Here is a 14,230-nt window from a genome sequence, read left to right as displayed (position 1 = left end):
GTGGCTGGCGCCTTAGCCGGTTGAGCTATAGGCGCCGAGCCCTTACTGGTTGTTCTTGCGGTTGCCTTTGGCCCAAGTTCTGTGCCTGGGCCTGTCTTCCAACCACTTGTGTCTGATACCTTCACATGATGTTTGCTGCATGTGACAATCACACTCCTCTTGTTGAATTGACAACATTGAGGGACAAATAGTATAGGAAGAAATGATATATGCTTTCATTTAGTCAAGAACAGAGTTGGCAATATTTTTTTCTGGAAAGGACAGATAAGAAATATTCGGGGCTTGGCAAACCCTCCAGTCTCTGTTGCAACTCCCCCCAACTCTGCCATTGCGGCCCCAAAGCCATATGTAAATGAATGGGTGTGGCTTTGTTCTGATAAAACTTTGTTTACAGACACTGAAATTTGAATTTCATATAATTGTCACATCAGAAAAAATTCTCTTGATTTCTTTTTGACTATTTAAAATGGAAAAGCCATTCTTTACTGAGCTATACAAAAATAGATTCTGGGCTGGATTGGCCTCACGGGCTATAGTTTGCTGATCCCCTTGTCAAAACTGAGACAGATGGAGGAAGCTCAAGAAAAAAATTAAATGTCAGAAAAAGAGTTTTATTTTCTTTTGAGGAAAAAAATTGGGAAGAACTGCTATTTTTATCATACACATCAAATCCTATGTATTACTAAATACTTATAAAGAACAGTTTTATTAGTTGATAGATCCACTTTCGTTTCCCAAAGTGAAACAGTGCCTCTAGGCTTTCCAACAAGTGCATGTAGGGCCTTTCAGTTGCGTTGCAATTTCAAAATTTCCTTTTAGTTGACACACAAGAAAGGTCCACGTGTTAATTTCATCAAATTTAACAATTATTTGTTAAACTTAGCAATTTGGGCCAAGCTAACTTTGAAAAACATGTAATTGAGAAAAATCATAAACATAAAAGAACATAAACATACATGGATAATTTAATAGTGATAATGATAACGTCGCCATGTGACTGCCCTTCAGGTCAAGAATTGGAGTGATAGCACATGACTGGCTCCTCCAAGCACCACCCATCCCCACTGACCTGTTGTGCTAGAGCCCAATCCTGTCCCTCCTCCATGGAAGCAACCACAATCTTTCCTTGTTCCTCGCTTTTCTTTTTGGTTTTATTTCCTATGCATGTATTCGGAAGTGATGCCGGTTAGTTTTGCCTAACCTTGAACTCTATATCAGTGTGGTCATTCAGCGTGTGTTCACATGGGTCTTGCTTCTTTTGCTCCACATTATTTGGAAAGCATCATCCTTGCAGTTGTTCAATGTCATGTTGCACTGAATGACTATACTGACGTTTAGTAATTTAGTCAACTGTTGATGAGCGTTGATGTTGTTTGTAACCTTTGGCTGTCATGAGCAATGGTGTCATGAATATTCTGGTAGATTTATCTCAGTGTATCTACCTTGAGTGCATATGCCTAAGAGTCATACTGCTGGGTCATCGGCATGCGTATTGTCAACTCTGATATGCCAAACTGGTAATGGTGGCCTTACCATTTTGCCCACCAGCAGTGTGTGACAGTTCTTCTTTTCACATCACAGTCAACACCTTAGTGACCTGTCTGACTTAGGGACAGGTTAAACTTTTAGAAGAATTGTCGTAGTGCTGGAATTGTGGCTCCAAACCAATCCCAAGGGCCCTGTGCCTTTGTACCCTTGACTCTGTCCATTTCTTCTCCTTCAGGGGTGGCCTGTGAACCTCATCACAGCCGATCGTGTCTCCCCACTTCATGAAGCCTGTCTTGGAGGTCATCTCTCCTGTGCAAACATTCTCTTAAGGCATGGGGCTGACGTAAGTGAAACTCAAATAACATTTTAGAAACCAAAAATGCAATGGGACTGTTTGTATTCCGTCTGAATAATTTGCAGCACCTTTGATTAACCTGCTGAATGAAGGGGGTTGTTTTGTTCAAGGCTATTATATCCATCAAGCTCATTTGTCCTAGGGATAGATGATACACTGAATCGTTAGCCAGGAAGTCATGCTTAGAGTCTATATCATTTTCTTTATCAGACACTACTAATAAATAGCGGTTAGCCTTCCACCTTCATTGCTATGGTTGGAAGGCAGTGAAGTATTGTGGAAGGCACACATTTGGCTGCTGTGGCTAGGATGTCTGGGGAGACCGAATATTTCTATGTGGTCCCTCATCTCTTAGCAGTCAGCCTGGACTTGTTCACATGGTAGCAGGGATTGCAAGAACAACCAAAGAGGGACAGCTCTCTGCTTGCCTCACATTTGCCAAGTGTCTCATTGGTCTCACATGGGCACACAAGAGTCAAGGATTGGAAAAATAGTCTCCATGTTGTGAAAGACAGAATTAGAAAGTCACGCACAAAGGAACGTACATATCAGAATAGAAAGAATCTGTGACCGTTCTTGCAAATCACCACAGTGCACATAGTAGTGAGTGATTATGCTAAAAGGAGCTGTTGAGAGTACATAGAGGGGTTCCTAACCCATCTATTTCTGATGGGGATGAAGGGAGTCGAAAGAGGCTGCCTGTAGGAAATGGTGTCTAAGCTGCAACCTAAAAGACCTGGTGTTGGGCAGCTGAATGGTGGGTTAGTGGCAATTATGAGCTTCCCACTCCCTGAGAACGACAAACACAAAGTCCTAGAAGTGAAAATGAGCTCATTTTGGTGACTTCCATTCCCTGTGGAAGGAGAGTAGAATGAGCGAAAGGATTCAGAACACAAGCAACCTTGTTGTCTATGTCAAGAAAATGGACTTTGTCCTAAGATCAATAGAGAGCCAGAGGTGAGTGTATCATCAGGTTTGTGTTTGGGTTAAGGAAATTAATTTAAAACTTGGAGTCAAGGCCGGGACCAAGTTGAAGCAAGAGGGGCACGTAGGGTGAAAACTTCAAAGAGGTGCTCACTCTCAGGGTCCGGGAGCATTGATGTGACCCTAAGAGTGAGCCTCTCCTTCAACTTTGTATCCGGGGTATCTTTGTGCCTCACTTTGGTCCTGGCCTTGCTTGACAGTAGAGTGTGACAATGAATTCACTGTCTGCACAATATCATTACTTAACGGATTCACCAAAGAATTATTTAGTGACGCAGATGAATGCCTATGCATTTGACTTTGCTATTTATTATTCAGTTATAGCCCAAACACTGTGAATTAGACATTAACTTGTAAATTTCTGATTTCCAGCCTTAGAAGAACTGGCCCCAAAGATTATAATTTTATGGCCCTACAGGACATTGACCAGCTTTGCATCTATTAGCAAATATATTTCATCACCTCATAGACTATTTAAACTCTCCTTCGAGCCAGCCTTACCATCTATTGATTCCCTCCTTAATGAATGACTGGTGGTATAAAATCTTTGGCATCTGCGAACTCTATATTTGTATGAAAGTCACGTTTTTTAATTTAAGAAATTATACTTTAACAATTTTGGAAGATTGCTCTTGTGATTGTGAGGAAGCTGAATTGGTGTGGGATAAGTCTGGCAAGTAAGTTTAAAATAAGGAGATTAGTTTGTAAGCTGTTGAAATTATCCTAACCGTTTCAAAGTTCATGTTTCTGGGGGGGAGCAGGGAGGAGGGGGAACACTGAGCACATCACTGGGGCCTTATATTCACTACACAGCACACAGCGAGCGGGCCATTCGTTTTCCTAACAACCTTGTGGAATTTGGTATTTTCCTCTCCCATTTTGTGACGGTGTCATTTAAGGCTCAGGGAAGTTAAATAACATCTTGAAAGTGAGTGGACTGTACAGATGAACCCCAACCCCCTCCTTGCCTGTCTTCATCCTGGAGATTTCCCCCCCTCCGCAGGTGAATGGCGTGACGGCAAACTGGCACACCCCCTTGTTTAACGCCTGCATCAGCGGCAGCCAGGACTGTGTGAGTGTGCTTCTGCAGCATGGAGCCAACCCACAGCCTCAGAACGATCTGGCATCTCCCATGCATGAAGCTGCTAAGAGAGGTAAATCCGTTGAGAATCTAAATTTTCCACCCACTCCTTCAAGGGCCATTTTACTTTTGAAAGAAAGAGGGAAGAGGAGGCATATTTGACAGTTCTCAAAGTGAGATCCTCGGACTAGACGCAGGAACATGCTGTTGCCCACAAATGCAGATTCCTGGGCCCCACTCAGCCCCATTGACTCAGTAACCCTGAGGGTGGGGCCCAGCTGTCTGTGCACAGTGAGTTTGAGAGCTTCCTTTTGAGAACACTCGGAATGTTCCTCATCATTATCTGTCAAGATTTGCAGAATAGGCTCGGCACCTATGGCTCAACCGGCTAGGGCGCCAGCCACGTACACCTAAGGTGGCGGGTTCGAATCCCCAGCCCGGACCTGCCAAACAACAATGACGGCTGCAACCAAAAAATAGCCGGGCGTTGTGGCGGGCGCCTGTGGTCCCAGCTACTTGGGAGGCGGAGGCAGGAGACTCGCTTGAGCCCAGGAGTTGGAGGTTGCTGTGAGCTGTAATGCCACGGCACTCTACCCAGGGAGACAGCTTGAGCCCTTTTCAAAAAAAAAAAAAAAAAAAGATTTGCAGAATATATTCTTATACCTATGACCTTATAGAAATCCAGTTATTTCATAAAACAAATTAGATTATTCTAGGTAGGGGCTTTAAAGACTCTTGTCTCAGTGCTACGTAGGTTTCCCAGGGAAACAAACTTTCCGTGGTTGGAACTGTAAAGATGGTTTATACTGTTTGGGATAATTCTTCTTGTAAAGCCACAGTTTTCCTGATATTCTCCACTTTGAGACAAAAATAAAACCGTAAGTTTTGCTTCGCTTTGTTTATCACCATTGTCATTATGACCGTACTTTGCCGGAGGGCTTTCTTTTTCCTTGGTGGCTTCCCCAGAATGACTTCCCTTTTGATGGTACTAACCCAGATTCTAATTATCTCCCAAAGCCTTGGTGTGTATTTATTGAGAATATACAAACTCATCATATTCACTGCATGCATACGACTAAAATGATAAGTCAAGAGAAACACAAAGGAGCAACGGTGAAAGTATGACATTCTAGATCAAGAAAGAAGGATTCAGCTTTCTCCTTGTTTGCCAGACTTGGCCCTGCTTTGTTGGATATGGCGGCTTCTTCTAAGCCTTGCCGGTGCCCACTGTGCCTGTTTCTCCCAGGCCTGCCCTTAGCGAGGCTGTAAATTTCCTTCTGTGCCTTGGGACGCACTGCTCTTCTTCTTCACGGCCACCTTCCCTTCAGTCCCCAATCCTACGTATCTTGTCCCAGCTCTCATGTCAGTTTCTGTACTAACTGCAAAGCTGTGAACAATCGAGAGAGGTGAATGGTTGCTGGGTTCTTCCTGTGGCTGGTAAACTCAAGCGGGCTTTCACCATCCTTGCAGATCTGATCTTGTAGTCAGCCAATTAATGATGGTAGTGTTTAAAACCATTCCTGATACTGAGTAAAGGCAAGGAGAGTTTTTGGTCCCCTGGATGAGTTTCAGGCAAATTGAAACATGCAAAAAACGGGGATGGTGTTGTGTCCCTAGCTAAGGGAACTTGTGCTGTAACTATTATTTTTCTGCTTTTGGCTGCAGGCCACATGAAGTGTATTGAGACCCTTGTTACTTACGGGAGTGACATTGACTATAACATTAGCCACCTGGGAACTCCACTCTATGTGGCTTGTGAAAACCAGCAGATATCCTGTGTCAGAAAGCTTCTGGAGTCAGGTAAAACAAAAAGCAAACCAAAGCAAAAAGTAAAATGAAAAGTCAATTAAATGCATTCTGAAGATTTTCCTCTCGTAGCAGAGAGACAAGTGTGGGCACTGAAGTTGGGCAAGACCAGAGTTCATATTGATGCTATTCCCATGGGGAATTACTGCACCCTGTTTGCACTTTAGTTCTCTCACTTGTAATCAGGATGATGATGATGATGATGAAACTTCCTCCCAGGGTGGTCCTCAGTGATTTTTACTTTATCCTCCATTGTCTCTGCCTCCCTCCCTTTGGGCAATCATGTTATTAGGCCCTCCACACCTTGCAACGCTGTTGGATCAGGGTTGAATCTTCCCATTTGGGACCTTCACCAGTTCTCATTCATTTAGAAATTGAACTTGACCCATTTGTAGCCCATTGTAAATACAGTATTTTTCTGGAAAAGGCCTATGTACTATTATTCCTTTTCACTTCCCTGTTGTGGTTCAGACCTCTTCTCAACACCTAGAACACCATTTTTATCACCTCTTTAATTATCTGGTCCTATGTATTCTTTAAGACTCCAGTAGTCTCTCCCCCTACTGAATCTTGTTATAATCCTTCTTGCCTTCTATTCATTTGGCAGTGATTGCTATAAATTAAGAGGATCATTCTCTTCCCCCTCAATCACCACCCTATGGTCATTTTAAGCTCCTAGCCAGGAAAGGGTTATGTTTGACATCCCTCACAAAGTCAAGAACAATGCAAGACTAAGTCAGTTAACATTTATTGAGTGGACATAGGTTCTCATTTTACTAGAGTGACAACAGCTCAGGCAAAGCCCATGTGTCCCCACATGTCAGAATGAGAGCCAGGATCTGGGCTGTGATGGGGATTTGTTAAGAGTGTAGAGATGGAACTAGATAGAGATGGTTCTAGAAATCTACCTTACTAATGAAGAGAAGAACTTTTCAACCTTCCCTGTGATCTCGGGATTGACAACCTGAATCTAGGAGATGGCCTCATGAGTTGGTTGTGTTTTGCAGTCCAAATCACACGGTCTCAAGTCCTGGGTTTCAAATCCCATGGTGGCTGCTCAGCATGTAAATTTGGCTGCTTGATGTAGATAGGATATCATCATCTAGCCTAATTCTTGGGCTGTACTGGCTAATATTTAAGGTCCATTAATAGTGAGTTTGCAGCCTTCATGTTACCTGGATTTTTTCGCATGTATCAGGCCTATGTGTAGTGCTCAAAGGCTGGTTTTTTAACTGTAGAGGTGGTATGGCTCATGCTATACATTCAGTCACATTGCCAAATGGGATTGTCCCCCTATTCTGGAATGGAATCAGATCACCTCCTGTTTTTTCAGAATTGCCCTGCTTGCTATGGATTCCCTTTTGTTAGGGAATTTGAGGCTCAGTGCCTTGCGAGGGGGAGACAGTGGGCTGCTGCTCCTTGGCCGACTCTCTTTTGTTCTTGTTCTTATTTAGGCGCCAACGTGAACCAAGGAAGAGGTCTGGATTCCCCTCTTCATGTAGTGGCCAGGAAATTGAATGAGGAGCTAGCCAATCTGCTCATGGACTTCGGGGCTGACTTCCAGGCCAAGAATGCTGAAGGCAAACGTCCTGTGGACCTGGTGCCTCCCGATAGCCCTCTGAGCCAGCTCTTCATGGAGAGAGAAGGTGCTTCTCCTTTGCCTGAATCTAAGCCCTAATTCATAGCAACTCCTCCAGCTCTAGTGGGAGGCAGGTACTTAATAAGTTCTGACTTCCAGTCCTATAAAAAGTCTGGGGAAGCTGAGATAATTATTCATTCAACATTCAACAGGGTATGGTCTTTGTTATGTAGCAAATAACCATCCTGCTGTTTGGCATGTTGGGGACAGGCTGTTTGGGATGATCTAATACTTATATGTAGAGCAGGCCAAATTTTGCAAAGTTAATGTTGCTTCAAAATTTTAATATTGAAATGATGGAAAACTTGCTTTAGAATGATGTAGCGGAGGCCTCCTTGGGACTGGAAGAGGCCCCAGGTATCTTACTGCTCTGCAGATGGACCAAACTACTGGCATTTGATTTCTGGGCTTAAAATGCAGCTATTTAAGAGTTTGGGGGTATTTTTTGATGAATCCCACCAATCTGAAGACATTAACCGTTCTAAGTTAGCCAATGGTAAGTCCATATTCCTTCGTAAGTAAGAACTAACACTGCTGCCCCAAATGCCCACACATCAGTGGTGGAGCAGTATGTATGGGAATAGGGGGACTTCCTCGGGCTTTCGGGTCAGAGTCAGAATGGGCTGAAGAGCAAAGATCTCTCAGGTTGCAGAGTTACCTGATTGCAATCCTAATTGCCCAAGAGGCATTTGGGGCATCACCTCTATTACTTCCGACCAGAGTGTGGACTGTCGGGTTCTAGGGGAGGTGGAACTTTCAAGCAGGCCTTTTTACTAGAAGGATTCTTGTGTCATGTGATCTGGTTACTTTCCCCCCATATGCTAAGAAGCAGGACTGACTCTGGGTGGAACCGGAAGGTGGGCCAAGCAAGCCTTCCTCTTCTTCCTGCTACCCCAGGGTACTTGCAGCCACACAAGGCCTGCACTCCTGAGCCACACTGGTCAGAGGAAGAAAGGTTAGCCCCAGGCACAAGGAATAGTCCAGTAGAGACCCTTTATGTTAGCCAGTGGGACAATCACTGGAAAATTCTACCTGCATTTTAATGGTTTCTTGTTTTCAGAAAGTCTGTCTATATATACAGAGCTGATTTCTTCATCAGGCATAGATTGTACAGTGCCTCAGGGCCCATAGAAATGTCTTAATTTCTTTTACGTTCAGGAGAAAAAACAAAACTCAACCTGGATTAAATTCATCTTTATTCCAACATAGCCATAAATAGAATTTTTAATATTTTTTTAATTGAGAAAGCGATCCACAAAGGCAAAAGTGCCTGAGCCCCCCCCCCCCAAAGTCACATACAGTGTATACAGACCCTTCAGAACATTGTGGGGTTCCACCTCACAGCAGTTTATTTGCTGCAGTCCACTCGTTTCTCTATATTTCTCTGGACCCCAGGAAGGGAATTACTGTCCTCTTTCAAGAGTGTGGCAAGAGGAGGCTATTAGGTGAAATGCAGCCGTGTTCTGAGTTGGGCTTTACATAGGTGTTAAGAAAGATGAGATCTTTCCTCCTTCAGAGGGACAGAGAAAGGATTTCAAGAATATTACCGCCCCACCCCCCTTGATGAACATCTAATGACTCAGTGTTTGCTCAGGGCATGCAGTGAAAACTACAAATGACTCAGCCTAGCATGACTGCCCTGGTGTCACTCCCTTCCCCCATGAATGAGCTTTGACCTTATTAAAGCATCATGAGTGTTGCTGGGCGGGGTGGGGTGGGGAGAAAGAAATTAAGGCCAAAAGGAATATGCCAATTCATTAATATACAATTAGCTGGTTTTATTGTTGAGCAAAGCAACCCCCCTGAGTGTTGGCAGGTGCCAGGAAGTGGCTCCAAAGCTGGAATGCGTTTGCAGCTCTGTTTCTACGGAATGAAAGCTACGGTTGTTATACACCATCCTATTTGCAGGAAACAGGAGCGATTCTGTTGGCATCAGTGGTTACACTGTGCTTGCTCTGACGTCCTGCTTTTCATAATTCTCCACCAGGCTTGCTCTGAGATCTTGTTCTTCATAATGCTTTATCAGTACCTCCTACGATTGCCCCTGACAGTGTATCTAGCACAGATGATTAGTCACATCCTTCAACACTCCTTAGTGAGGTTAGATTCAGTTCAGTTTCCCCACAGTGTACTTTTGCAGTTCATTAATACACGCCTTGAGTGCAGCGGGAAGCAGTTCATTAATACACGCTTTCAGGACCCTGGACATAATCGGGGAGATGCCTTACTCCAGCCAGGCCCTCGTGCTAGGGCCTGATTTAATATATTGCATGTATTTTTATTGTATTTGTGTCTATTTGCACCTTTCCATGTTCTCTATCGCCTGAGAGATAGTAACTGTGATGCAGGTTGCCCTGTAGCTTGCGATGCTATAGGAAAGTAGAGGCCCTCTTGTCCTTTCCGTTGTATTCTCAACATTCTGTCCACACATGCCTCTCAAAAACCCAGATACTTGAGCTTTCCCCAGTGACAATAATTGAAGCGACATCTCTGGGCAGGGGGACCCAGCACCATGTAGTTTAATGTTCCCCCACCCCAGGTGATCCTGAAATGCAACTCAGATTGAACGCCACTGCTTTATGGAATTCTTGAGGGTATATAGTTTTGCTTTTAAAAAAATAACCAAAAAAGAATTCCCAGTACAACTTGGTACAGCAGGAGTGTTTGAAAAATCATTTCCTATCCTTTTACCCTATGCCAGGGTTTCTCAGCCTTGGCACTGTTGACATTTGGGGCCAGTGGGGACTTTCCTGTGCACTGTAGGGTGTGAGGAGCACCCCTGTCCTCTCCCATGAGATGCCAGTGGCACCCTCCCCCAAGTAGTGACAACAGAAAATACCTCCATACATTGCCAAATGTCCCCTGGGAGCAAAATACATCCTCCTACTTCTCCCCCACTTCACCTGCCCCCAGTGGAGAAGCTACCATGCTGAACTGTAAACGCTTAATTGTTCCTAATGCAAGATTTGGGATAGATCGCTCTTCACCTCTGAGCTTAAAACACTGGGCTAGCTCTGAATACAGAGTAGGAAAACAAACATGGCTTAAAATAACATACATTTATGTTTCAGTGAAAGCTCATTTGGTTTGAAGACCTTAAAATTGCTCGAATTATAAAATAAAACTGTTTGTGTCTGGAAGTATGCCCTTATTTTTTAAGGTAAAAGACAAGAACACCATTAAACATGAATGTTATTTTCATTATAGGAATTTGTGTGTAGCTGTGTAATTCCCAAGTTAGCTTTCTTAAGCCTCCATTAGTGAGGCTAAGCTTTAAATTTCTTTCGCCCTGTTCTAAATTAAAACCTAACAAGCTCATTTCAATTAGATACCAGAAAAGAGGGCAAATGGCCTTAAAATGCCGCCTACAAACCCCCCCAGAAAATGGTCTTATTTCCTTGTAACAATGCTGAATCCCGTAGGTATGCTTACAAAATACAAAAGGAGAGGCGGTCTTAGATCAATGACACCCATGTGTGACTTTTCTTGTGATCTTTCTCCAGGGCCCCCTTCTCTGATGCAGTTGTGCCGCCTTCGAATTCGGAAGTGCTTTGGAGCTGGGCAGCATTATAAGATAACCGGACTCGTCCTCCCGGAGGAGCTGAAGCGCTTTCTCCTACATCTTTAAGTGCGCCAAGGGCCTGCATTCACAGACAACACGAAAACTTTATTGAGTGTTGTCGCCATTAAAACTTTAAAATAAAATGAGCATCATAAAGGTTGGCTAGTGTTTTCTTTTTTTCAGTTAGGTTTTTAATGAAGCTCACTGGGCACTTTTGTATTATTTAGTAGAAAACATGAACATTTTTTTCTCCCAGCTTAGAGCAGAGTGTCTAAAATAACCGCTATTGTTCTGAACATCTACCACATGCCAAGCACTAAATAAGGAACAGTTTCTGCGTCATCTAATTTAGCCGTCACAGCAACCCGACCCAACACAGTAGCCACCAGTCCAGAGGTTCTCAACTAGGAGCAATTGTGCCACCCAGGGATGTTCAACAAGACCTGGGCACATTTTGATCATCACAACTGAGGAGGGCTATGCTATCAGCGTCTAGTGGGTGGAGGCCAGGGCTTCTGTATAACATCCTACAATGCACAGGACAGCCCCTCCCAGAACAAGAATGACCCGGTCCAAAATGTAAATGCTGTAGTACCCAGGTTGAGAAACACTGTTCTGGACATACATGGCTATTTAAAACATGTAAATTAATTAAAGTTAGGTAAAATGAAACACCCAGTTCCTCAGTGCCATCGGGCACATTTCAAGTGGTAAGGAACCCCTAACGGCTAGTGGCTACTCTATTGGACGGTGCAGTCACAAATGACTGCAGAAAGTTCCATCGCTCCACCCTTGAAGAAATGTTTATTGAACATTTCTCTTTGGCAGCTCGATGAATGGATTTTCAGTTTCAGATTTACAGGAAACCTGTGATGTAATTTAGCAATGATGGCTGTAAGTTCAGAGTTCTCTCTAGGAGATGTATGAAGCTCCATTGTATCAACAGAAAGAAAGAAAACATTCTAGATAATTAATTAACTCACATCCTTACCTGTTAGGTGACATGTGGTGCAAGTGATCGCTAAATATATTTCCAATATGTTTTTTCCTGTAATTCTAAATTTAATTTGCGATCTGAAAAAATGACTCCAGAATATTTTTCTAAAAATGCCCAAGCAATTTCCCAGCAGATGGCGCTGTTGCCACATAGTCGCTTCAGTGAACGTGGTGTTCCTCATAAATGACCCATCATAAAATGCTTTATAACACAGACTCTGGAAATTTCCATTCAAGAATGAGAACTTTGTAGTGATAGATTCCACTGGCATTGGGTTTCCTTTTTCTTTTCCAATGTACTCAATAATTCAAATGTGACTTTATAGACCTCACTTCCTTTCCTTTTTTTGTGTGTTTTAGTTTTTAATCTGATGATTTTCCCATGTACTGCTTTGAATTTGGACAGGTAGTGAATATCAGCGTACTGCTACTTGCTAATTTATTTAATTCAATTTATTTAGGAAATATTTTGTGAGCGTCCATATCTATGCCAGGCATCATTCTAGGCAGCAGTGAACAGGATAAGTAAAGATATTTGACTTCCTAGCCCTTACATTCTAGTGAGAGAATCATTTGCTAAGAGGTGAGGAACTATAGGAATTTTGCTATTTTCTTTTTGAAAACAGCAATTAAAAAAAATAGCAATTGCTTATGTTAATCTTTCTTCAGTCAAAGCCACTGAGTATTACCTACGACTGTAACAATGACTAGATGAGCATTTTTTCTTCTTAAATATTCCAGGCAGTTAATCAATATGCAAATCCATGTAATAGATAGGCACACTGCAATTGGGAAAAATACCACCACCACATCTCTCATTGTAGGTTAGGAAAATTTCAAAGTACCTCTTAGCAATGCAGAGAAAAAAGATTGTATTTAAATAGGGAGTCTATTTTTATGCATCTAGATGTTCTATTTATAAGTGGCATATACCTTCGAATGCTTTGTCATTCTAACCTGGCACACCCTCATACATTCTTGTCATCAAAGCTGGTTGAGTGACATTTAATAGACCCCACCTATTGAATGATGGACATAAACTTAGCCTCGTGAACCTGTCTTTTTAAAAATGGTGAGCATGTGTTCTGCTTTTAGATTCCAAACTTAACATACGTTTATTGTTGACCAGTTTCGTATTGTCATTTTACGGTATTTTCCTTGATTTTATTCAGTAGAAATGCTGGCTAGTTGGTGCACATCATAGCCCAATTCATGTTATAATGAAAGAAGAAAGCAGGAAGGAGGGAAGAATCATGTATTTTTTCTGGGCTTGGGATGGGGCTGATTGACAATGGGCTGGTACTTTGTGCCAGGCTGGAGTGGTTAGCCATTAAGCAGACATTAAGGGCTCAGAAATGAGGGACCAAGATGTGCTCAGCTGTCTATTTGGGGGGACGGGATTAGGTCTTTATAATGTGTTGAAAGCCTAGCATTAGGGCTTCAGTATAAGATCAGGTCAGCATCAAAAACAACTAAGAGGGCTTGCTAAAAGCTAGGTATTCTGCATTGGTGATTTATAAACCCTCCTTCAAACCCCCACAGTTCTTATCCTCATTTTACAGATGGGGGTGCAGAGATGTTAAAGAACTAGCAAAAAGTCATACTGGCAGTGGTGGGTGGCGAAGCCGGGGGTTAATGCGGAAGCCAGAGCTCCTAACTGGTATACACTCTGCCTTCTCTTTTCTTCAGTCTCAGCTCTGAGCTCTGGGTCCTAAACTCCACGTCTAATTTCCTGATAGTTCTCAGAAAGTGAAGCTTCAGCCAAGTCTGTAGGTCAGAGGTCCTGGTGTGACACCAAGAAGCTATGCCAAGTTTAGGCCTGGACAGCACACTTCCGTTTCCCCAGTCACATGAACCAGCCTGGAAGGCTCTAAAGTTGTCTTTAGGGCAGGTGGCTGAAATCCAGGTGTTGGCTAGGGCAACGGTTTTTTTTTGTTTGTTTTTTTTTGCAGTTTTTGGCCGGGGCTGGGTTTGAACCTGCCACCTCTGGCCTATGGGACCGGCGCCCTACCCTTTTGAGCCACAGGTGCCGCCCATAGGGCAACAGTTTTCATCTGGGACAGAATTTGGTTTCTTATAGTTGGAAGGCCGAGGTCTCTCCTAGCTGTCAGCTGGGGGCTACTCTTGAGCATTTGAGAGAATGCCCACGGTTCCTTGTCATCTAGCCCTCGCCATAGGAAGTTCTAGGCCTGGATGTTGGCCTTCTTCCAGGCCAGGTGAAGTGCATCTCCCTCTCTTCCTGTTCTGGGACCAGCTGGAAAAATCTGTTTCTAAAGGGTTCACTTGATTAGGTCAGGCTCGCTTGGATAATAGCCTGTA

The 14,230-nt window shown here is 43.3% G+C and overlaps 1 protein-coding gene across 1 annotated transcript in view; it reads left to right on the top strand.

The window, feature by feature from the left end:
- The window catches only part of ASB9 (ankyrin repeat and SOCS box containing 9), a 23,867-nt gene extending 12,886 nt beyond the window's left edge, over nucleotides 1-10,981 (top strand). Inside the window, exons 3-7 of the mRNA XM_003791922.1 lie at nucleotides 1,724-1,831; nucleotides 3,831-3,981; nucleotides 5,574-5,708; nucleotides 7,169-7,360; nucleotides 10,857-10,981. Coding sequence (XP_003791970.1) covers nucleotides 1,724-1,831; nucleotides 3,831-3,981; nucleotides 5,574-5,708; nucleotides 7,169-7,360; nucleotides 10,857-10,981 — 711 coding nt within the window. The remainder of the gene's footprint in view (nucleotides 1-1,723; nucleotides 1,832-3,830; nucleotides 3,982-5,573; nucleotides 5,709-7,168; nucleotides 7,361-10,856) is intronic.
- Nucleotides 10,982-14,230: the final 3,249 nt, after the last annotated feature.

This window comes from Otolemur garnettii, unplaced genomic scaffold (assembly GCF_000181295.1).
Source record: "Otolemur garnettii isolate 467f Iridium unplaced genomic scaffold, OtoGar3 scaffold00051, whole genome shotgun sequence".
Lineage (NCBI taxonomy): Eukaryota > Metazoa > Chordata > Mammalia > Primates > Galagidae > Otolemur > Otolemur garnettii.
Note: the sequence above shows the minus strand (reverse complement) of the source record. Positions and strands in the feature narration are given on the sequence as shown.